The sequence below is a fragment of the Bombina bombina genome, chromosome 4 (genome assembly GCF_027579735.1).
Source record: "Bombina bombina isolate aBomBom1 chromosome 4, aBomBom1.pri, whole genome shotgun sequence".
In the NCBI taxonomy this organism is placed as follows: domain Eukaryota; kingdom Metazoa; phylum Chordata; class Amphibia; order Anura; family Bombinatoridae; genus Bombina; species Bombina bombina.
The window spans coordinates 251082466-251106804 of record NC_069502.1 but is presented as its reverse complement, the minus strand read 5'-3'; the positions used below and the strand labels follow the sequence as shown (position 1 = coordinate 251106804).

At 39.0% G+C, this 24339-nt stretch overlaps 1 protein-coding gene across 2 annotated transcripts in view; it reads right to left on the bottom strand.

Annotated features, from left to right (window-relative positions):
• The window catches only part of KLHL24 (kelch like family member 24), a 157147-nt gene that overhangs the window by 55827 nt on the left and 76981 nt on the right, over positions 1-24339 (bottom strand). For both annotated transcript variants that reach the window (XM_053709879.1, XM_053709880.1), the window contains 2 exons: positions 7855-8823; positions 6569-6753 (listed from right to left, as the gene is read on the bottom strand). In XM_053709879.1, the coding sequence (XP_053565854.1) occupies positions 6569-6753; positions 7855-8774 (1105 nt within the window). In that variant the 5' untranslated portion in view covers positions 8775-8823. The remainder of the gene's footprint in view (positions 1-6568; positions 6754-7854; positions 8824-24339) is intronic.

Below are 24339 nucleotides of genomic sequence, written 5' to 3'. Positions count from 1 at the left end.
GGGGTTAAAAGACACTGCTTTTTTATTGGGACATAGATAATCCTGTTGTATGGGTTACACTGGGGCATGAAGCAGGCACTGTAGCATGTGTGAGACTAACATTTAAACTCTTTTAAAAAGAAAGGGTAAAATGTTTTTATTAGGCTTTATTTTCTGACATATTTACTTGATAAAACAATACAAGTTTAAACAGAAAGTAAGGGTGAATTTTCTATTTCAGCAGCTTATTGATTTCCCCTTTGCTTTAAAATAAAATGATACAACATTTTAAACTGTCAGGTTTGAAAAATTGGATATTTCTGGTACACAGTGTAAGTTGCGGTCACATGACTGGCTTTACTTCATAACGTTTCTGAGGAAAAGTTGTTTTTCTCCATTTCTGGGTGATCCGGTCTTAGTTGGTAGCGGTAAGGCACCTCAGTAATTGAGGTGTGGTGTTGCCTGAGGGGTATTTTAGAAGTTTATTTGATGTTTATTAAATGTGTTTTCTTAACTTTTCTCACGTAATTTTAGCTGGGGATCGATCCTAATTTGGGATACAATTTAAAGTGTATTTTTTCCTTGGCTTATTTGAATTGAATATTAAAATATTTGAAACTTATCTGTACAAGTTTATTTACTGTTTCACAACATGTCTGATATAGAGCAAGAGCCTGCACTCATGAATTCATGCTTATTATATTTAGATGCACAAATTGCAGCTCCTATGCAATTTTGTTCTTCATGTGTCAAGAAAACCTTGCAAAATAAAGGTAACATTTTTGAGTCTAATATCTCCCAGGATGATGCTGTTAAAATAATGCCTCAGCTTTCTCCTGCTACGTCCCAAGACTCAATGGCATCACATGCAGTGCTCTGCGGTTCCTCTATAACTCCTAGTGGAGTTTATTTAAAAGCAGAAATTGCTGCCCAGGTATCTTCAGCGGTATCTGCGGCATTAGCTGCCATTCCCAGATTACAGGGAAAACACAAATGGAAATGTAGAAATTCAGAAAGTAAGGTGCCTGTCCACAGTTCTGCTTCCCAAGTTGCCCTTTCTCATAAGTATGATGAGGAAGATACATCTGGACTTTCTGAGGGGGAAATCTCGGATTCGGACAGTATAATTTCTTCTTCTGAAACGGAGGTGGTATCCTTCAACCTTTGTGTATTGTTAAAGGAGGTTTTAGCTACTTTAGATGACTCCAATACCCCTGTCATTGTCACTCCTAAGAAATCTAGTAAACTTAATAGTTTCTTTGATGAACCTTCCACTTCGGAGGTTTTTCCAGTGCAGACCGTGCTAGGGAGATTATCTCACAGGAATGGGAGAAACCCATCTCCCATTTTTAAGAAAATGTTTCCTGTCGAGGACTCCATTAATGACCCTTGGTATACTGTACCCCAAGTTAAAAAGGCCATTTCACTTTGGCTAAGAGAACCACTATTCCTATTGTGGATAGCTGCTCTTGTAAGGATCCGATGGACAAGAAGCTGGAGGCTTATTTGAAAAAGATATATGTTCATCAAGGTCTCCAATGGCAACCTGTGGTGTGTATTGCCACCATGACTAGTGCGGCATCTTATTGGTTCGACACCTTGTCTGATTCTCTTCAAGTAGAGACTTCCTTGGATGAAATTCAAGATGGGATTAAAGCTCTTAAATGGGCCAATTCTTTTATTGCAGATGCCATTTTACAGGTTGTTAGACTAGGATCTAAAACGTCTAGTTTCACTGTCCTAGCCCGCAGGGCGTTATGGTTGAAATCCTGGTCTGCAGACATTTCCTCTTAAGTCAAGCTTTTGGCCATTCCTTACAAGGGCAAAGCCTTGTTTGGACCCGGTTTGGCAGAAATTATCTCTGATATTACGGGTGGAAAAGGGTCTTTTCTACCTCAAGATAAAAAGAATAGACCTAAAGGACGTCAGAGTAATTTTAGTTCCTCTCGTAACTTCAGAGGAAAGCCTTCCCCTTCTTCTTCCAAGCAGGAACAATCCAAGTCTTCTTGGAAACCCAATCAGTCTTGGAACAAGGGGAAACAATCAAAGAAACCCGCAGCTGATTCCAAATCGGCCTGAAGGGTTTGCCTCCGATCCGGGATCGGATCAGGTGGGGGGCAGACGGGGGGCAGACTTTCTCCATTCTCTCAAGCCTGGATATGAGATGTCCCAGATCCCTGGACTGTGGACATAGTATCCCAGGGTTACAAATTGGAATTCAAGACTTTTCCTCCCAGAGGCAGATTCCTTCTCTCAAGATTATCTGCAGACCAGATAAAGAGAGAGGCGTTCTTGAAATGTATACAACATCTTTCCTCCCTGGGAGTGATACTTCCAGTTCCAGTGCAGGAACAGTGTCTTGGGTTCTACTCCAACCTATTTGTGGTTCCCAAAAAAGAGGGAACTTTCCGTCCCATTCTAGACTTGAAGTGAAGTGTCTAAACAAGTTTCTCAAAGTTCCATCCTTCAAGATGGAGACTATATGCTCCATTCTTCCTTTAGTACAAGAGGGTCAGTTCATGACAACCATAGACCTAAAGGATGCGTATCTTCATGTTCCTATTCAAAGGGACCATCACAGATTCCTGAGATTTGCCTTTCTGGACAAACATTTCCAGTTCGTGGCCCTTCCATTTGGTCTAGCCATGGCTCCCAGAATTTTTTCAAAGGTTCTGGAGGCTTTTTTTGGCAATGATCCATTCTCGTGGAACTGCTGTGGCACCCTACCTAGACAACATATTGCTTCAGGCGCCATCTTTTCAACAAGCAAAATCTCACACAGAGATATTGTTGTCTTTTCTTTGTTCCCGCGGATGGAATATGAATCTGGAAAAAAACTCCCTTCCCCCTGCTACAAGAGTAGTGTTCTTAGGGACCATAATAGATTATTGATGAAGTTTTTCTGACAGAGGTCAGGAAAAACAAAATCATTTCCTCTTGCCTCTCTCTCCAGGCTACTGCTCATACTTCAGTGACTCAATGTATGGAGGTAATCAGTCTGATGGTGGCTTTCATGGACATAATTCCTTTTGCTTGATTCCATTTGAGAGCTCTCCAGTTGTGCATGCTCAGACAATGGAATGGTGACCATGCGGATCTATCTCAGAGAATAGAGTTAGATCAGTTGTCAATGTATTCTCTCCCATGGTGGATTTCTCAGGAACATCCGTCTCAGGGCACATGCTTTCAGAGACCTTTGTGGGCGATCGTGGCCACGGACGCCAGACTGCTGGGCTGGGGAGCAGTCCGGAACTAGTTAAAAGCTCAGGGCCTTTGGACTCGGGAGGAGTCTGCTCCTCCCATCAACATCTTGGAGTTGAGGGCGGTTTACTATGATCTATTGGCTTGGCCTCAGCCCAGTTTATCAGGTTCCAGTCAGACAACATAACCTCTGTGGCTTACATCAATCACCAGGAAAAACTCTGAGTTTCTTAGCTATGAAGGAGGTTACTTGGATTTGTCAGTGGGCAGAGACCCACAATTGCTGTCCATCTTCCATCCACATTCCAGGAATAGACAACTAGGAAGCAGATTTTCTGAGCAGACAGACTTTTCATCCCGGGGAGTTGGTACTCCATCCGGAGGCGTTTTCCAGCTTAGTCCTCAAATGGGGAGTGCTGAAGTTAGATCTGATGACGTCCCGTCAGAACACCAAACTTCCAAGGTACGGTTCAAGGTCAAGAGATCCGCAGGCCATTCTGATATATGCTCTGGGTTTTCAGGTTGGCATACCTGTTTCCTCTGTTTTCTCTCCTTCCATGAGTCATTGCTCGTATCAAACAGGAGAGGGCATTGGTGATTCGAATAGCCCCTGCATGGCCTTGCAGGATTTGGTTTGCAGACCTAGTGGAGATGTCATTCCTGATTCAGGGTTCCTTCCTTCATCCAAATCTCATTTCATTGAGACTATGATTCAGGCTTGCAAGTCTGTTACTAGAAAGATTTACCATAAGATATGGCGTAAATAGTAGAATTAGAATTCCTAGAATTGTATCTTTTCTTCAGGAACGCCTGGAGAAGGGATTGTCAGTCAGTACCCTGAAGGGTCAGGTTTCTGCTTTATCAATTTTACTACATAAACGTTTGGCAGATGTGCCAGATGTGCAATCTTTTTGTCAGGCCTTGGTCAAAATTAGGCCTGTCTTTAAGTCTGTTGCTCCTCATTGGAGCCTTAACCTTGTTCTTAAAGTTTTACAGCTGGCTCCGTTTGAGCCAATGCATTCCATAGACATTAAGTTGTTATCTTGGAAGGTTTTGTTTCTTGTTGCTATCTCTTCTGCTCGAAGAGTCTCGGAACTCTCAGCTCTGCAGTGTGATTTCCCTTATCTTATTTTTCATGCTGATAAGGCGGTACTTCGTATTAAGTTAGGTTTCCTTCCTAAGGTTGTTTCTAGTAGAAATATCAATCAGGAAATTGTTGTTCCCTCTCTATGTCCTAATCCTTCTTCTTCCAAATAACGTTTGTTACACAATTTGGATGTTGTAAGTACTCTTAAATTCTACTTACAGGTGACTAAGGATTTTTGCCAGTCCTCTGCCCTCTTTGTCTGTTTCTCTGGGAAACGTAAAGGTCAGAAAGCTACTGCTACTACTATTTTTTTTTGGTTACGAAGTATAATTCGTTTGGCTTATGAGACTGCTGGACAGCAGCCTCCTGAGAGAATTATGGCTCATAAGAGCTGTTTCCTGTTCTTGGGCTTTCAAAAATGAAGCTTCTGTGGAACAAATTTGCAAGGCTGCAACTTGGTCTTCTACAGACTTTTTCCAAATTTTCCAAATTTGATACTTTTGCCTCGGCTGAGGCTTCTTTTGGGAGAAATGTTCTTCAAGTGGTGGTGCCTTCTGTTTAGGACTGCCTGTCTTGTCCCTCCCTATTTATCCGTGTCCTTGGGTATTGGTTCCCAACAGTAATTACTCAAGTCGTGGACTCACCATATCTTAGAAAAGAAAAACAAAATTTATGCTTACCTGATAAATGTATTTATTTCCGGATATGGTAAATCCATGGCCCCACCCTTTATTTTAAGACAGTTGTTCTTTTGACTATAACCTCAGGCACCTCTACACCTTGTGTTACTCTTTTTTCTCCATTTCCCTTCGGTCAAATGACTGGGGGTTGTGGGTAAGGGAGTGACACTTAGAAGTTTAACTGTGATGCTCTTTGCCTCCTCCTGCTGGTCAGGAGTGATATTCCCAACAGTAATTACTCAAGCCGTGGACTCACCATATCCGGAAATAAATACATTTATCAGGTAAGCGTAAATTTTGTTTTTAACAATTTAATAGACCTTTAACGTATAAACCACCTATTGACTGAATACCACATGAACAATTCCCACTCTAGATTGCTGAATTTTCTATTTTATGTAGGCGATTCCTAAAAAGTAAAAAATAAAATAAGCTAGATAATCAATATAATAGAGCAGTTTATTTTAAAATGCTAATAGCCCTTTATGCTTTGTTTCAGGGGATATGATAGTAATAATTATGGTGTAATTAAATTACTTAGGCCTAGATTACGAGTGGAGTGCTATCTTAACATGCGCCCGTAAAGGCTCAAATTTGCCCATTTACAAGCGCACATTAAATTACCAGCCATTACAAATGGCTGGTTAATGCTCCTGCGTGCTCGCAGTTTCACTTTGCGCTTAGCACAATTAACCTCTGGTTAAAATGAAAACAACGCCACAGTTGCCCCCAAAATAAAGATTATGGTACTTAACAATTAAAAACAAATGAGCATTTTTATTTTTGTTAAAAAAAAAGAAAAAAAAAAAAGCATGAAGCAGTTATAAGTGGTTAAAGTAAAGGGGATGTGGGGTGTTTGGAAAAAAAAACGCCACCTAAAATGCCTTTACACTGAGGTCAATGGGGGACTATGTTTTCACTATAAATATATATGTATATGCTTATATACATATATATTTATGTGTTAATATGTGTATATACTCATATAAATGCATAAGTCTATATGTATATATTCATATACACATATATTTATTTATTGCTGCCCAACGCTGCGTGATTTGCGCCCTGTGCTGCACTAGGTGTGGTTTGCTGTGTCCATCGGCTTTATGGACATACTTGAAAACGAGAGAAATCTCAATGTATCCTTCCTGGTAAAATATTTTATAAATAAATAAATGGAAGCACGCTCTCATGAACACAAGGCTTCCAGGGAATGCAAATGTGAGGTCACGTTCGAATTATGCCACACTTGTAATACCAGTGCACATTTACGTGCGCTGGTATTACTGAGTGGAGCGCAAATATATTGTGCTCGCATAAGCGCAATATTACGCTCCACTTGTAATCTAGCCCTTAATGAATTGTCTGTCAGAAGTTTGAGGCTAAGTATATAAAGAAATGTATAAATGAATTCTTGTTAATATTTGAAAAGGTGCGGCCAATAAAGAATAATCATATAAAATAACTATAACAAGTACAAATATATATATATACACACACACACACAAATATATATATATATATATATATATATATATATATATATATATATATATATATATATATATATATATATTATCTATCTATCTATCTATCTATCTATCTATCTAAACTTTATTACCTGAAACAAGAATATCATTTCTTAGGGCACAGACAGCATATTCAGACTTTGTAAACTCTGGCAGCTTTGCCAATGATTTCCATTCCCCAGTCACTGGATCATAGCATTCAGTATATGGAAGATTGAATCCACCTACTCTTTCACAACCTCCCACCACTACGATTACTTCAGAGTATCCTGTTGACCTATAATATAAGAAGGCAGTTGTTAACCCTGTTAGTTTTAACACGACATCTGAAAAACACAGTAATAAGAAAAAGAACAAAAACTTAAAGGACATTGTATTGAAATATTTTCTATAATCTATATAAAAAAAAGGATTATTAAACTTGTGTACACATACACATCTATCTATCTACAAACACATTCACAACTTTGAACCCTTCTCAGTCCATCACCTTGTCATATACCATATCCCTTTCCAGCATTGTTAACACCTTTTTTAATTTAAATATATAAATAGTTTGAATAATTTTGTTCTTCACTCAGTTATAAATGCATTATATATATATATACATACACACATATACATATATCTATCTAATATATATATATAATGCATTGATACATGTAACCTAAAGGCAGTTTTATAACCTTTTTATATACACAGAACCATCAGAACGATAGTATAGTACTATAATCATAAAGGTAACAGTTGTTTAAAAATAAATATAGACTAGCAGATGCATTTTAAAACACAAAAAAACAAACAAAAGACTCAGGCAGAGTAAATATAATAAAAGAACAAAGCTATTCAAAATATTTGTTAGCACATCATTGGCTTAGCACACCTTCGGGTCAGAGCTCGAGCAAAAGCCAGAAAAGAGTTTTGTAGCACTGCCCATGGAAGTTTATGAGGTGATGAATTTAGCACGGCCCACCTCCAGATGTTAGCGTGCCTGAGGCTTTCGCTTGAGCACAACTTTCAACTTGTAATATGAGCGCAAGTGGTGTAAGTGCTCAACAGTGCTAATAATTTTGTGCTCCACTTGTAATCTGGGCCATTATCTGACAAAATAAGTGACATATTATGGCTAATACTAAATTTTTTTATTTTTTTTTAAATCAATACTCGCACATATAGCATAGATCACCAGGAGTGAGGCAGCAGCATTACACTGCATTAATTACCAGCTGTTTAATTCTCTTGCTCTGTGCTTGTTTGTCCCTAAAATTATCATATACTTTTCATAAGGAAAATCAGCAGTAAATGGACTGACAAAGGCTGAAGATTATATATAGCATTAGAAGAATGTTTGTTTTGCATGCATAATGCAAGCTCTAACCTTCGAGGTCTGGTCCTTGGAGACATCATCTCATTTCCAAGAATGTGATACCTTCTGGCTTCGTGTAGCATCTGGTAACATTCTGGTGTGTTCTGAATTAATTGATCGATCTCAACAGTCTGAACAAAGTAGTTAGGATGCAGCAGAGGGAGTCGCACATGTGTCAAGAGTTCCTGCAACATGGGTCTCCTCACGTCAACATGGTGGTACACCCAACGCATGACTGCTTCAAACACCAGCTCCTCTTTGCTGACAACCAAATCATCGGTGCTGATGTAATCAATAAGTTCAGCTTTTCCCAGCTCTAAAAATTCCTCATGTTGAACGACAATTTCAAAGGCTTGTTGTGCGAAAGTTTTACATTTGGTAAACAGAGTTTTTAGGGAGTGTGTATCTGCAAAGTGCTGGATCCCAAGGCAGTTACAAGGGTCCAGCTGTTCTTCCAGGAATTTGGCACATGCATCACGTAAAACACTGATCTGAAACAAGCTTGAGGTTTCAAAGAGATATTGGACATTTTCAGTTGTGATCTTTACTTTTCCTGTGTAAACATACTGTAAAAAGCAATCCATGGCTTCTGCAAAAATCCCATTAATCTCTACCAGCATCTCCCGACTTTCTCTGTGATCATTGCAAAACATGGCTCGAAAATAGATGCTACAAGCAGAGAGAATGGCTCTGTGGCAAGGGAATTCTCTGCCTTCCACACAGATTATGACGTCAGTAAACAGACGGTTTTCTCTAAACTCATTAAAGACCTGAAGAATGCTTTCCGAGTGAGAAGAGCCAGAGTTGAAGTCAAATACTTCATGGCCTGTTAACGGTTTCTGGTCCATTTCAAAGACTTTACGCTTGGTTACTGGAGATTCACGGACCCCACTCTCCCCTCTGTTTAATCTTCGTCCTAATATGAGTACCATTGTACAGTTGTTTATCTATACAACAATCAAGGAAGACTTCAGCATCTACCTGTGAATCAACAAAATGATCAGTTAGAACATATATAACCATAATAACAACAAAGTCAATCATACAAAAATAGCACTTGGTATTCCCTCCTATGTCAGTGAATCACTACTGGTAACAATTTCCCTTGGAATAATAGCATTGTGTTTATTTTCTCCATAATAACCATTGACAGCAGTGAGCATCGAGAACAGCCACTAATTCTGTAATAAATGTGGTCAGGACAGTGTAATACAATTTGCATAAACATGGTTAATACAGTGAGAGAAAAAAAGCTAATTGGTTTCAATTGTAGAAATGGTACTTTTTTACAAAACATATTTTACAGTGTGAAAAATCTTTCCAAATGGACTATTGTGACCAGGAAAAGCTGCAGCCATTTTTTTCTGCAAAATATTCAAAACTTTTTTTTTATTATCACTAAACAATTATAGAAAAATGTATAATGAACATTTTTACAGCATAATGAATATAAATTACACATCATAAACACATGTACAGTATACTCAGAATACACCAGTTCAAAATATTTTTTGTTATTCTTTTATAAGGTTAATTTCACACATGCAAATTACTATTGTCCTTTCCCACTGTACAACGGTATTGTTGTAAACACTTGCATTAATGCATTCTAAGTGACATTCATGCTAAATGGCCATTATATTAGTTATTTGCATTTGCAAGGTGTAACTTGTGTTTCTGGTAACCCCACAGTGGGAATCACCATTTACTTTCTGCTTTGGTAAGTTGCGCTGGAGTGATACTAACTCTTGAATGGCAAATTACTTTACCCTCAACTTGTAATACAAGTGCACAAATGATTGTGATATACTCACAAGCACAATTTACACTAGAAATGTTGTGCAAAATAGCACTCCACTTGTAATCTAGGCCATAATGTACAACACAACTTTGGTACACACATCTAAGAGTAGACCAAAAGCATTTAATAAACCAGGTTTTGTCCAGTATTTATCCACAAGAGTTTGGAGACAAATTATGTTTTATTTTTAGATGTCCCTGGGTTATTCACCTGTGCTCACCTGGACTGTATTTTAGCAGCTTGGTCTGTATTTTTACGGTTCTTGTCATTGTAGATAATAATAAATAAATACAAGTCCTGCTATGATAAAACTTCATATAAGTGCATATGAATCTAAGGTTATACAAAAGATAATTTAAAATCCGATTTGCACTGAGAGGTCAGGCAAATAGGAACTGGATCGATGGGCAGGCACATAGAAGTTTTGGGGTATAGTCGTATTCCACGTCATTCCTTGCAGTCGGGTAGTGATGGCTTTAAAGCAGTTAGGAACTTGTAAAGAGGTACTTACTTTGTTTTCCTAACAATTACTGCCCTAGTTTAGAAAGCTAGAGTTGTCTACTCTGTTCTTTCTTTTTCAAAGGTCTCTGTGAGTAACTGTGTCCTCTCATACCTTGTAATTGTCTACATGCCAAACAGCGGAGCAGGTAAGTGCTTTTTCTTCCGGTTGGGGAGACCATGCACTTAACAAATTAAAAGACCCTGCTTTCATTATTGGGACATAGATAATCCTGTTGTATGGGTTACACTGGGGCATGAAGCAGGCCCTGTAGCATGTGTGAGACTAACATTTAAACTCTTTTAAAAAGAAAGAGTAAAATGTTTTTTTTAGGCTTTATTTTATGACACATATTTACTTGATAAAACAATACAAGTTTAAACAGAAAGTAAGGCTGAACTTTCTATTTCAGCAGCTTATTCATTTCCCCTTTGCTTTAAAACAAAATGATGCAACAATTTAAATGGTCAGGTTTGAAAAAACGGTTATTTCTGGTACTCATTGTACCAGGAAGTAGCGCCTCTCTGTGTCGCAGCAGTAATTTGAGCTCAGCAGTTGCGGTCGCATGACCGGCTTTACTTCATAACATTTCTGAGAAAAAAGTAGTTTTTCTCCATTTCTGGGTGATCTGGTCTTAATTGATAGCGGTAATGCACCTCAGTAACACCTAGATTACAAGTTTTGCGTTCATGTTTTAACGCTGAAAAATGGCCATTTCAGTGTTAAAACAGCAACGCAGCCATTATGAGTCTTGTCGGTATAGTTGTACCGCAAGCCTTTTAGCCTGTAACGCAACGTCAGTCCCGCACTCAAAAAAATTACGTTTTTAAATGGTATTTCCATATCGCTGTCATTACGAGTTTTGCGGTGAGGCTAAAAAACTTGCGTTCCAGCCTATACCGACATGATCCATACTGCCATCTGAGACCAGTATTTATGAGTTTTACGCAACAAAACTGTTAAACAAAACTCATAACTAAAGTGTTACAAAGTACACTAACACCCATAAACTACCTATTAACCCCTAAACTGAGGCCCTCTTGCATCACAAACACTATAATAAACTTATTAACCCCTAATCTGCCGCTCCCAACATCACCGCCACTAATAAAATGTATTAACCCCTATTCCACCGCTCCCCGACATCGTCACTACTATACTAAAGTTATAAAACCCTATTCCCCCGCACCCCAACATTGCCCACACTATACTAAATATATTAACCCCTATTCCGCCACTCCCCGACATCGCCGCCACTAAAAGTTATTAACCCCCTAAACCTCTGGCCTCCCACATCACTAACACTAAATAAACCTATTGACCCCTAAACCGCCAGCCCCCCACATTGCAAAAACTAAATTAAACTATTAACCCCCTAAACCTAGCAACCCCTTAACTTTAAATTAAAATTAGAAGATCCCTATCTTAAAATAAATAAAAATTTACCTGTGAAATAAAAAAAAACTAAGTTTAAACTATAAATTAAAATTAAAATACCTATCAATTAAATAAATTAAATTACTCATTAAAAAACCTAACACTACTAAAAAAATTAAATCTACAGTTACAAAAAATTAAAAATATTAAATTACAAAAAATAACAAAGGAAATTATCCAAAATAAAAACAAATAACACCTAATCTAATAGCCCTATCAAAATAAAAAAGCCCCCCTAAAAAAAATAAACCCTAGCCAACAATAAACTACCAATAGCCCTTAAAATTGACTTTTGTAGGGCATTGCCCTAAAGAAATCAGCTCTTTTCCCTGTAAAAAAATACAAAGACCCCCAACAGTAAAACCCACCACCCAACCAACCCCTCAAAATAACAAACCTAACTCTAAAAAAACTAATCTACCCATTGCCCTGAAAAGGGCATTTGTATGGGTATCGCCCTTAAAAGGTCATTCAGCTCTTTTTCAGCTCTTTTAGAATTGTCCAAACCCTAATCTAAAAAACAAAACTCCACCCAAAAAAAAACCTTTAAAAAACCTAACACATACCCCTCTTTAGGTACTCACAGTTGCAAAAGTCTGACTTGAACGATTTTCATCCCAGCAGCTCCATCTTCATCCAGGCTGCTCCGTCTTCATCATCCTTACGGAGGCGGAGCGGTCGATGCACGGAGGTACAGGCGAAGGTCCAAGGCGGAGGTCCAGGCAGAAGTCCAAGGCAGAGGTCCAGGCGGAGGTCCAAGGCGGAGGTCTATCGATCCGATGTGGAGGTCCTCTTCATGCGATCGTCCAACGCACACTGAGGATTCAAATGCAAGGTACCCCTTTTATACTGGGGGTACCATTGCATTCCTATTGGCTGAAAAATTTAAATCAGCCAATAGGAATTAGAGCTGCAAAAGGCTTATTTAAGGGCTATTAGTAGTTTATTATAGATTAGGGTTCTTTTATTTTGGGGTGTGTGTTTTTTTTTTTTTAAAAACGGAGTATTAGAATAGGAATACATTTTATTATTTTGAATAATTTGTTATTTTGTGTAAATTTTTTTTGGGTTGTTTTTTTTTTTTTTTTTTAGAATAGCCATTTTTTTTATGGGCAGCAAAAGAGCTGAATGATTTAAGGGCAATGGGTAGATTAGGTTTAACTTTTTTTTTATTGTGGGTTTGCGGTTTGTATACTGTTAGGAGGTGTTTGTTTTTATTTTGTAGCAAAAGAGCTGATTTCTTTATGGAAATGCCCTACAAAAGGCAAGGCCCTTGGTAGTTTATTATAGATTAGGTTATGTTTTTTTTTTTTGGGGTGTTTTTTTATTTATTTTTTTGGGTGTTTTCTTTTCTTTTTCTTTTTAAACAGAGTATTAGAATAGGAATAATTTTTATTGTTTTGGATAATTTCGATTGTTATTTTTTGTGATGGTAGTTTTTTTATTTTTTTGTAATTTTAGTGTTTTTTTGTAATGTTAGTTGTTGTTTTTTTTTTTGTAATGTTAGGTTTTAGTGTAAGGCAGCTTAGGTTTTACTTTTATTTCACAGGTAAGTTTGTATTTATTTTAATTATGCAGTTAGTATATAGTTAATAACTTTTTAATAACTAGTCTACCTAGAAAATACCTAAAATAAATACAAACTTACCTGTTAAATAAAAATAAAACCTAAGCTAGCTACAATAAGACTATTAGTTATTTTGTAGCTAGCTTAGGTTTTATTTTTATTTCACAGCTAAGTTTGTATTTAGTTTAAAATAGGTATTATTTAGTTAATAATTGTAACTTTAATTTAGGTCTATTTTAATTATGTTAAAGTTAGGGTGTGTTAGGGTTATGGTTAGGTTTAGGGGTTAATATAGTTTAATTTAGGTTGTTGCGATGTGGGGGGCTGGCAGTTTAGGGGTTAATAGGTTTATTTAGTGGCAGTGATGTGGGAGGCCATAGGTTTAGGGGTTAATAACTTTATTTAGTGGTGGCGATGTCGGGTAGTGGCGGAATAGGGATTAATATCTTTATTATAGGGTGGGCGATGTTAGGGTGCAGGGGAATATGGGTTAATAACTTTATTATAGTGGCGCGGATATCGGGAGCGGCAGATTAGGGGTTAATAACATTATGTAGGTGTCGGCGATGTCGGGGGCAGCGGATTAGGGGTGTTTAGACGCGGGGTTTATCTTAGGGTGGTAGGTTTAAACGTAACTTTTTTCCCCATAGACATCAATGGGGCTGCGTTATGGAGCTTTTCATTCCACGATCGCAGGTGTTAGAAAAAAACCTAACACTCTCTCCCCATTGAAGTCTATGGGGAAAGCTTGCACAAGCACGTCAAAGCAGAGCTTTTGTGCGGTATGGAGCTCAACGCAACCATATTGCAGGCACAAGCTGGCTTTTCAAAAACTTGTAATGGCAGCGCTAAGAACGGTGAAGTAACGCAACGTTTGTTGCGTTCGTTTTGGACCCTCTATAGTGCTAAACTTGTAATCTAGGTGTAATTGAGGTGTGGGGTTGCCTGATGTTTATTTTATGTTGTTTATTAAAAAATTTTTTTTTTACTTTTATCACATAATTTTAGCTGGGGATCGATCCTAATTTGGGATAAAATTTAAAGTGTATTTTTTACTTGGCTTATTTTAATTGAATATTAAAATCTTTGAAACTTATCTTTACACATTTATTTACTGTTTCTCAACATGTTTGCTATGGAGCAAGAGCCTGCTCTCATTAATTCATGCTTATTATGTTTAGATGTACAAATTGCAGCTCCTATGCAATTTTGTTCTTCATGTGTCAAGAAAACCTTGCAAAATATAGGTAACATTTTTGAGCCTAATGTCTCTCAGGATGATGCTGTTAAAATAATACCTTAGCTTTCTCCTGCTATGTCCCAAGCCTCAATGGCGTCACATGCAGTGCCCTGCGGTTCCTCTATAACACTTAGTGGAGTTTATTTAAAAGCAGAAATTGCCCAGGTATTTTCAGCGGTATCTGCGGCATTAGCTGCCATTCCCAGATTACAGGGCAAATGCAAGAGAAATCTAGAAATTCAGAAGGTAAGGTGCCTGTCCTCAGTTCTGCTTCCCAAGTTGCTCTTTCTCATAAGTCTGATGAGGAAGATACATCGGGACTTTCTGAGGGTGAAATCTCAGATTCGGAAAGTATAATTCCTTCTTTTGAGACTGAGGTTCTATCCTTCAGATTTAAGCTTGAACACCTTTGTGTATTGTTAAAGGAGATTTTAGCTACTTTAGATGACTCCGATACCCCTGTCGTTTTTACTCCTAAGAAATCTAGTAAACTTAATAGTTTCTTTGATGAACCTTCCACTTCGGAGGCTTTCCTGTGCTGGACCGTGCTAGGGAGATTATCTCACAGGAATGGGAGAAACCAGGGGTGTCTTTTTGCCCGTCTCCCATTTTTAAGAAAATGTTTCCTGTCGAGGACTCCATTAAAGACCCTTGGTATACTGTTCCCAAAGTTGAAGGGGCCATTTCCACTCTGGCTAAGAGAACCACTATTCCTATTGAGGATAGCTACTTTTAAGGATCCGATGGACAAGAAGCTGAAGACTTATTTGATAAAGATATATGTTCATCAAGGTCTCCAATGGCAACCTGCGGTGTGTATTGCCACCGTGACTAGTGTGGCATCTTATTGGTTCAACGCTTTGTCTGATTCTCTTCAAGTAGAGACTTCCTTGGATGAAATTCAAGATAGGATTAAAGCTCTTAAATTGGCCAATTCCTTTATTGCTGATGCCATTTAACAGGTTGTTAGACTAGGAGCTAAAACTTCTAGTTTTGCTGTCCTAGCCCGTAGGGCATTATGGTTGAAATCCTAGTCTGCGGACGTTTGCTCTAAAGTCAAGCTTCTGGCAAGGGCAAAACCTTGCTTGGACCCGGTTTGGCAGAAATTATCTCTGATATTACGGGTGGAAAAGGGTCTTTTCTATCTCAAGATAAGAAGAACAGGCCTAAAGGACATCAGAGTAATTTTCGTTCCTTTTGTAACTTTAGAGGAAAGCCTTCCCCTTCTTCTTCGAAGCAGGAACAATACAAGTCTTCTTGGAAACCCAATCAGTCTAGGAACAAGGGGAAACAATCAAAGAAACTTGCAGCTGATTCCAAATCAGCATGAAGGGTTTGCCCCTGATCCGGTATCGGATCAGGTGGGGGGCAGACTTTCTCAGTTCTCTTAAGCTGGTATAAGAGATGTCCCAGATCCCTGGACTGTGAACATAGTATCCCAGGTTAACAAATTGGAATTCAAGATTTTTCCTCCCAGAGGCAGATTCCATCTCTCAAGATTATCTGCAGACCAGATAAAGAGAGAGGCGTTCTTGAAATGTATACAACATCTTTCCTCCCTGGGAGTGATAGTTCCAGTGCAGGAATAGGGTCTTGGGTTTTACTCCAACCTATTTGTGGTTCCCAAAAAAGAGGGAACTTTCTGTCCCATTCTTCACTTGAATTGAAGTGTCTAAACAAGTTTCTCAAAGTTCCATCCTTTAAGACGGAGACTATATGCTTCATTCTTCCTTTAGTAAAAGATGGTCAGTTCATGACAACCATAGACCTAAAGGATGCATATTTTTATGTTCTAATTCACAGGAACCATCACAGATTCCTGAGATTTGCCTTTCTGGACAAACATTTCCAGTTTGTGGCCCTTCTATTTGGTCTAGCCACGGCTCCCAGAATTTTTTCAAAGGTTCTGGAGGCTCTTTTGGCAATGATCCGTTCTCGTGGAACTGCTGTGGCACCCTACCTAGATGACATATTGGTTCAGGAGCCATCTTTTCAACAAGCAAAATCTCACACAGAGATATTATTGTCTTTTCTTTGTTCCCACGGATGGAATATAAATCTGGAAAAAGCTCCCTTTCCCCTGCTACAAGAGTAGTGTTCTTAGGGACCATAATAGATTCTCTATTGATGAAGATATGTCTGACAGAGGTCAGGAAAAACAAAATAATTTCCTCTTGCCTCTCTCTTAAGGTTACTACTTATCCTTCAGTGACTCAATGTATGGAGGTAATTGGTCTGATAGTGGCTTCCATGGACATCATTCCTTTTGTTTGATTCCATTTGAGAGCTCTCCAGTTGTGCATGCTCAGACAATGGAATGGCAACCATGCGGATCTATCTCAGAGAATACAGTTAGATCAGTCGTCAAGGGACTCTCTCCCGTGGTAGATTTCTCAGGAACATCTGTCTCAGGGCACATACTTTCTGAGACCTTCCTGGGTGATCGTGACCATGGACGCCAGCCTGCTAGGCTGGGGAGCAATCTGGAACTCGTTAAAAACTCAGGGCCTTTGGACTCAGGAGGAGTCTGCTATTCCTATCAACATCTTGTTGTGGGCAATTTACAATTCTCTATTGGCTTGGCCTCAGTTGTCCTAAGCCCAGTTTATCAGGTTCCAGTCAGACAACATAACCTCTGTGGCTAACATCAATCACCAGGGAGGAACTTAGAGTTCCTTAGCCATTAAGGAGGTTACTCGGATTCTTCAGTGGGCAGAGACACACAATTGCTGTCTATCTGCCATCCACATTCCAGGAGTAGATAACTGGGAAGTGGATTTTCTGAAAAGACAGACTTTTCATCCCAGGGAGTGGGAACTCCATCCGGAGGTGTTTTTCAGTTTAGTCCTCAAATGGGGGGTGCCGGAGTTAGATCTGATGGCGTCCCGTCAGAACGCCAAGCTTCCAAGGTACGGTTCAAGGTCAAGAGATCCGCAGAGATCCGTACTGATATATGCTCTGGTGGTTCCTTGGGTTTTCAGGTTGGCATACCTGTTTCCTCTGTTTTCTCTCCTTCCACGAGTCATTGTTCGTATCAAACAGGAGAGGGCGTTGGTGATTCCAATAGCCCCTGCGTGACCTCGCAGGATCTGGTTTGCAGACCTAGTGGAAATGACATCCCTCCCACATTGGAAACTACCTCTGAGGAAGGACCTCATAATCCAAATCTTGTTTCTCTGAAGCTGACTGCTTGGAGATTGAACGCTTAATTCTGTCTGTGTTTTTTCTGAGTCGGTCATTGAGACCATGATTCAGGCTCACAAGCCTGTTACTAGAAAGATTTACTATAAGATATGGCGTAAATATCTTTATTGGTGTGAATCCAAGGGCTACTCTTGGAGTAGAATTAGAATTCCTAGAATTTTATCTTTTCTTCAGGAAGGCCTGGAGAAGGGATTGTCAGTCAGTACCCTGAAGGGTCAGATTTCTGCTTTATCAGTTTACTACATAAATGTTTGGCGGATGTGCCAGATGTGCAATCTTTTTGTCAGGCCTTGGTCAAAATCAGGCCTGTCTTTAAGTCTGTTGCTCCTCCTTGGAGCCTTAACCTTGTTCTTAAAGTTTTACAGCTGGCTCTGTTTGAGCCGTTGCATTCCATAGACATTAAGTTGTTATCTTGGAAGGTTTTGTTTCTTGTTGCTAGCTCTTCTTCTCGAAGAGTCTCGTAACTCTCAGCTCTGCAGTGTGATTCCCCTTATCTTATTTTTCATGCTGATAAAGCGGTTCTTCGTACTAAGTTGGGTTTCCTTCCTAAGGTTGTTTCTAATAGAAATATCAATCAAGAAATTGTTGTTCCCTCTGTGTCCTAATCCTTCTTCTTCCAAAGAATGTTTGTTACACAATTTGGATGTTGTAAGTGCTCTTAAATTCTACTTACAGGCGACTACAGATTTTCGCCAGTCCTCTGCCCTCTTTATCTGTTTCTCTGGCAAACGTAAAGGTCAGAATGCTACTGCTACTACCCTTTCTTTTTGGTTACAAAGTATAATTTGTTTGGCTTATGAGACTGCTGGACAGCAGCCTCCTGAGAGAATTAAGGCTTATTCCACAAGAGCTGTTTCCTCTTCTTGGGTTTTCAAAAATGAAGCTTCTGTGGAACAAAAAAATTTGCAAGGCTGCAACTTGGTCTTCTCTACATACTTTTTCCAAATTTGCCTCGGCTGAGGCTTCTTTTGGGAGAAAGGTTCTTCAAGCGGTGGTGCCTTCTGTTTAGGACTGCCTGTCTAGTCCCTCCCTATTTATCCGTGTCCTCTAGCTTGGGTATTGGTTCCCAACAGTAATTACTCAAGTCGTGGACTCACCATATCTTAGGGAAAAAAAACTAAATTTATGCTTACCTGATAAATGTATTACTTTCTGGATAGGGTGAGTCCACGGCCCCACCCTTTATTTTAAGAAAGTTGTTCTTTTGACTATAACCTCAGGCACACTACACTTTGTGTTACTCATTTTTCTCCATTTCCCTTCGGTCGAATGACTGAGGGGTTTGGGTAAGGGAGTGATACTTAACAGTTTATCTGTGGTGCTCTTTGCCTCCTCCTGCTGGCCAGGAGTGATATTTCCACAGTAATTACTCAAGCCATGGACTCACCATATCCGGAAATAAATAAATTTATCAAGTAAGCATACATTTTGTTTTCTCACCGCATTAGGGTATACAAGGAAATAGAGGGGCCTGCTTGGGCCTGCTCCTGGTGCTCTGCCTACTCTCAAAGACTATGAACTATGCTAGTGTTTGTGACTGTGAGTGGGTGGCTGCAGGCAGGCAAATTTGGGTATGGGACCACACACAGTAAGTGCCTACAGCCCTTTCCCCAAGTTTAAAGTTTAGCTAGCACAGGTGTGGTGCCGACAGATGCTCTAGTGGTTGCAGGCCCCCAGGAGTGGCCCTTGGATTGTGGGGCCAACCCTGGATCTTGAGGGCCCTGGTGAGAGAAGAACAAAGAGGTGATGGGGTGAGAGGGGCATAATGCGTGGGTGCTCTTACTTAATTTTTGCCCAGCCCCCCACCTAGTAGCTTTAGTTTGTTATGGAAATGTATGAGAAATAGCAAGAAAGGTGCCAACTTTAGTGTTCACAGAGGAGTATCCTTAAAATTTGGGTCTGTCTCAAGCCCTTTAAGATAAACTTTTGACAAACCAAGATTTATAATTAAATTATTTGGGAAAAAAAAACTGTAATCAAGATTATTTTATTTTTTTCTAGTGATCCTTTCTGTATTAACTATTTTCTACATTTTAGTATTTTGACTGTTAGTAGATGTCTGGAGGTGTCCAGCAAAGAAGGGTCTGTGAACAAATGTTTCTGGGCCATGGCTTGTGGGGTTGTAAGTATAGAGGTTGGGTGGGTATTAACAACATGTGCCGACAGGAGATGTTCTGTTTACTTGGTTGTTTCTGGGTTTTAGATAGATCAAATCACCTAACTACACCCTGTGAGAAGCTGCTTACAATCAAACCACAATTTAAAGCTGCAACTTTGAGCCCATTATTATATATTCTGTAGTTTTGATCTTACTCATATTCACCTTAGTTCACCTTAGATACATTTCTTAACTTCATATTATCTTGGCCACCCACCTGCTTTATCAAACATCAATTTATTAATGGAACATGTGCTGGCATTAAGTCATTGCTGTGCTGCAGGCAATGGGCGGGCTACACCTCAATGTTTAAATTTTGTAATCACAGATCCTTTTTTCATAATTTTGGTTGTGAACTCAATACGTTTTGCCTTTACTGTAAGTTACACCCTGACACTTTCTTTGTATAAAAACAACAACAACAAAACAAAAATAAAATGGAAGATTAGTTACAGCAATTAGCCAATAAATTACAAGCCCAAGTGCCCCCGCATGGCCCTTCTGATAGTTGGGCCCTAATTTGTAACAGTTGCAGCTACTTGTATATGAATAAGTGCAAACAAGTTTATGTTGTTGTATATATTTTTGTGGTTAACTCAATGGTGGATTTTGCAGCCAATAACTTGTGGGTTACCTTAGCTTCCTGTCACTTGATGTGCATTCAGATTTACTGAGATTGGTCTCTGAACTACATCCAGTTTCTTCTGAAATAGCTATCATGGGAATGGGCTATGTATCCAGTCCACTTTCCACCTGCGAGTGCTGTCCTTTGTCATGTTTTATTTTTATTCAACAATGAGAGGAAGGAGAGGCTTAGGTCATTGCCAGAGCCAAGGAATCCTCTAGGGAAGTATGTGCACGCATGAAAAGAGAGATAGGAGGTTCAGCTTCAGTAAGGCCTTTGTAAGTTGGGGGTCACAATTCTAAGCTTAAAGGACTATGATACCCAAATGTTGAAACACTTGAAAGTGATGCAGCATAGCTGTAAAAAGCTGACTAGAAAATATCACCTGAACATCTCTTTGTAAAAAAAGAAAGATATTTTACCTCAAAAAGTTCCTCAGTAGCCACATCACATTGTAAAGGACTTCTAAGCAGCAAATCTGTATGTCTGTCCCGGGACAGCTAAGGGGTTGAGCCTTGTGCACTCTCATGTTATTTCCCTATTCAGTTAAAGGAAGTTTACTATGAAATCTCATGAGAGTTAAGTCAAATCTCATGAGATCACAGTAAAAGAGTTCATGACCTCAGCACTGTTGATGTTGATTGGCTGCTGTTCATTTCTTCTTCTTTTTTTACCTGCAGCTGGGCAGTAACTGAAGTATAACTTTTACACAGAACTTACTCTGCTGAGCTGAGGAGATTGTGAGGTAAAATATTTTCCTTTTTTACATAGAGATGCTCAGGTGATATTTTCCGGTCAGCTTTTTACAGTTATGCTGCATCAGTTTCAAGTGATTTAGCATATGAGTATTATGTCCCTTTAATTTAAAAAATTACTGGGTTCTGGTGTTCTGGCTGAGATTTCAAAAGAGTATAAACTGTGCACTTGTATTCCTGATATGCTCGAACTGAGTCAGACAGATAATTAAAAGGCCCTTTAGAAGATTACTGTAGGCAATCACAGGCCTAGATTTGGAGTTCGGCGGTAAAAGGGCTGTTAACGCTCCGCAGGCTTTTTTCTGGCCGCACCATAAATTTAACTCTGGTATCGAGAGTTTAATCAAATGCTGCGTTAGGCTCCAAAAAAGGAGCGTAGAGCATTTTTACCGCAAATGCAACTCTCGATACCAGAGTTGCTTACGGACGCGGCCGGCCTCAAAAACGTGCTCGTGCACGATTCTCCCATAGGAAACAATGGGGCTGTTTGAGCTGAAAAAAAACCTAACACCTGCAAAAAAGCAGCGTTCAGCTCCTAACGCAGCCCCATTGTTTCCTATGGGGAAACACTTCCTACGTCTGCACCTAACACCCTAACATGTACCCCGAGTCTAAACACCCCTAACCTTACACTTATTAACCCCTAATCTGCCGCCCCCGCTATCGCTGACCCCTGCATATTTTTTTTAACCCCTAATCTGCCGCTCCGTAAACCGCCGCAACCTACGTTATCCCTATGTACCCCTAATCTGCTGCCCTAACATCGCCGACCCCTATATTATATTTATTAACCCCTAATCTGCCCCCCTCAACGTCGCCGACACCTGCCTACACTTATTAACTCCTAATCTGCCGAGCGGACCTCACCGCTACTATAATAAATGTATTAACCCCTAAAGCTAAGTCTAACCCTAATACTAACACCCCCCTAAGTTAAATATAATTTACATCTAACGAAATAAATTAACTCTTATTAAATAACTTATTCCTATTTAAAGCTAAATACTTACCTGTAAAATAAATCCTAATATAGCTACAATATAAATTATAATTATATTATAGCTATTTTAGGATTAATATTTATTTTACAGGCAACTTTGTAATTATTTTAACCAGGTACAATAGCTATTAAATAGTTAAGAACTATTTAATAGTTACCTAGTTAAAATAATAACAAATTTACCTGTAAAATAAATCCTAACCTAAGATATAATTAAACCTAACACTACCCTATCAATAAATTAATTAAATAAACTACCTACAATTACCTACAATTAACCTAACACTACACTATCAATAAATTAATTAAACACAATTGCTACAAATAAATACAATTAAATAAACTAGCTAAAGTACAAAAAATAAAAAAGAACTAAGTTACAAAAAATAATAAAATATTTACAAACATAAGAAAAATATTACAACAATTTTAAACTAATTACACCTACTCTAAGCCCCCTAATAAAATAACAAAGCCCCCCAAAATAAAAAATTCCCTACCCTATTCTAAATTAAAAAAGTTACAAGCTCTTTTACCTTACCAGCCCTGAACAGGGCCCTTTGCGGGGCATGCCCCAAGGATTTCAGCTCTTTTGCCTGTAAAAAAAAACATACCATACCCCCCCCCAACATTACAACCCACCACCCACATACCCCTAATCTAACCCAAACCCCCCTTAAATAAACCTAACACTAAGCCCCTGAAGATCTTCCTACCTTGTCTTCACCATACCAGGTTCACCGATCCGTCCTGGCTCCAACATCTTCATCCAACCCAAGCGGGGGTTGGCGATCCATCATCCGGTGCTGAAGAGGTCCAGAAGAGGCTCCAAAGTCTTCCTCCTATCCGGCAAGAAGAGGACATCCGGACCGGCAAACATCTTCTCCAAGCGGCATCTTCAATCTTCTTCCATCCGGTGCGGAGCGGGTCCATCTTGAAGCAGGCGACGCGGATCCATCCTCTTCTTCCAATCAGAAAATTCCTACCTTAATTCCGATTGGCTGATAGAATCCTATCAGCCAATCGGAATTCGAGGGAAGCCATCTTGGATGACGTCCCTTAAAGGAACCGTCATTCGTCGGGAGACAACGGAAGAAGAGGATGGATCCGCGTCGCCTGCTTCAAGATGGACCCGCTCCGCACCGGATGGAAGAAGATTGAAGATGCCGCTTGGAGAAGATGTTTGCCGGTCCGGATGTCCTCTTCTTGCCGGATAGGAGGAAGACTTTGGAGCCTCTTCTGGACCTCTTCAGCACCGGATGATGGATCGCCAACCCCCGCTTGGGTTGGATGAAGATGTTGGAGCCAGGACGGATCGGTGAACCTGGTATGGTGAAGACAAGGTAGGAAGATCTTCAGGGGCTTAGTGTTAGGTTTATTTAAGGGGGGTTTGGGTTAGATTAGGGGTATGTGGGTGGTGGGTTGTAATGTTGGGGGGGGGTATGGTATGTTTTTTTTTACAGGCAAAAGAGCTGAAATCCTTGGGGCATGCCCCGCAAAGGGCCCTGTTCAGGGCTGGTAAGGTAAAAGAGCTTGTAACTTTTTTAATTTAGAATAGGGTAGGGAATTTTTTATTTTGGGGGGCTTTGTTATTTTATTAGGGGGCTTAGAGTAGGTGTAATTAGTTTAAAATTGTTGTAATATTTTTCTTATGTTTGTAAATATTTTATTATTTTTTGTAACTTAGTTCTTTTTTATTTTTTGTACTTTAGCTAGTTTATTTAATTGTATTTATTTGTAGCAATTGTGTTTAATTAATTTATTGATAGTGTAGTGTTAGGTTAATTGTAGGTAATTGTAGGTAGTTTATTTAATTAATTTATTGATAGGGTAGTGTTAGGTTTAATTATATCTTAGGTTAGGATTTATTTTACAGGTAAATTTGTTATTATTTTAACTAGGTAACTATTAAATAGTTCTTAACTATTTAATAGCTATTGTACCTGGTTAAAATAATTACAAAGTTGCCTGTAAAATAAATATTAATCCTAAAATAGCTATAATATAATTATAATTTATATTGTAGCTATATTAGGGTTTATTTTACAGGTAAGTATTTAGCTTTAAATAGGAATAAGTTATTTAATAAGAGTTAATTTATTTCGTTAGATTTAAATTATATTTAACTTAGGGGGGTGTTAGTGTTAGGGTTAGACTTAGCTTTAGGGGTTAATCAATTTATTAGAATAGCGGTGAGCTCCGGTCGTCAGA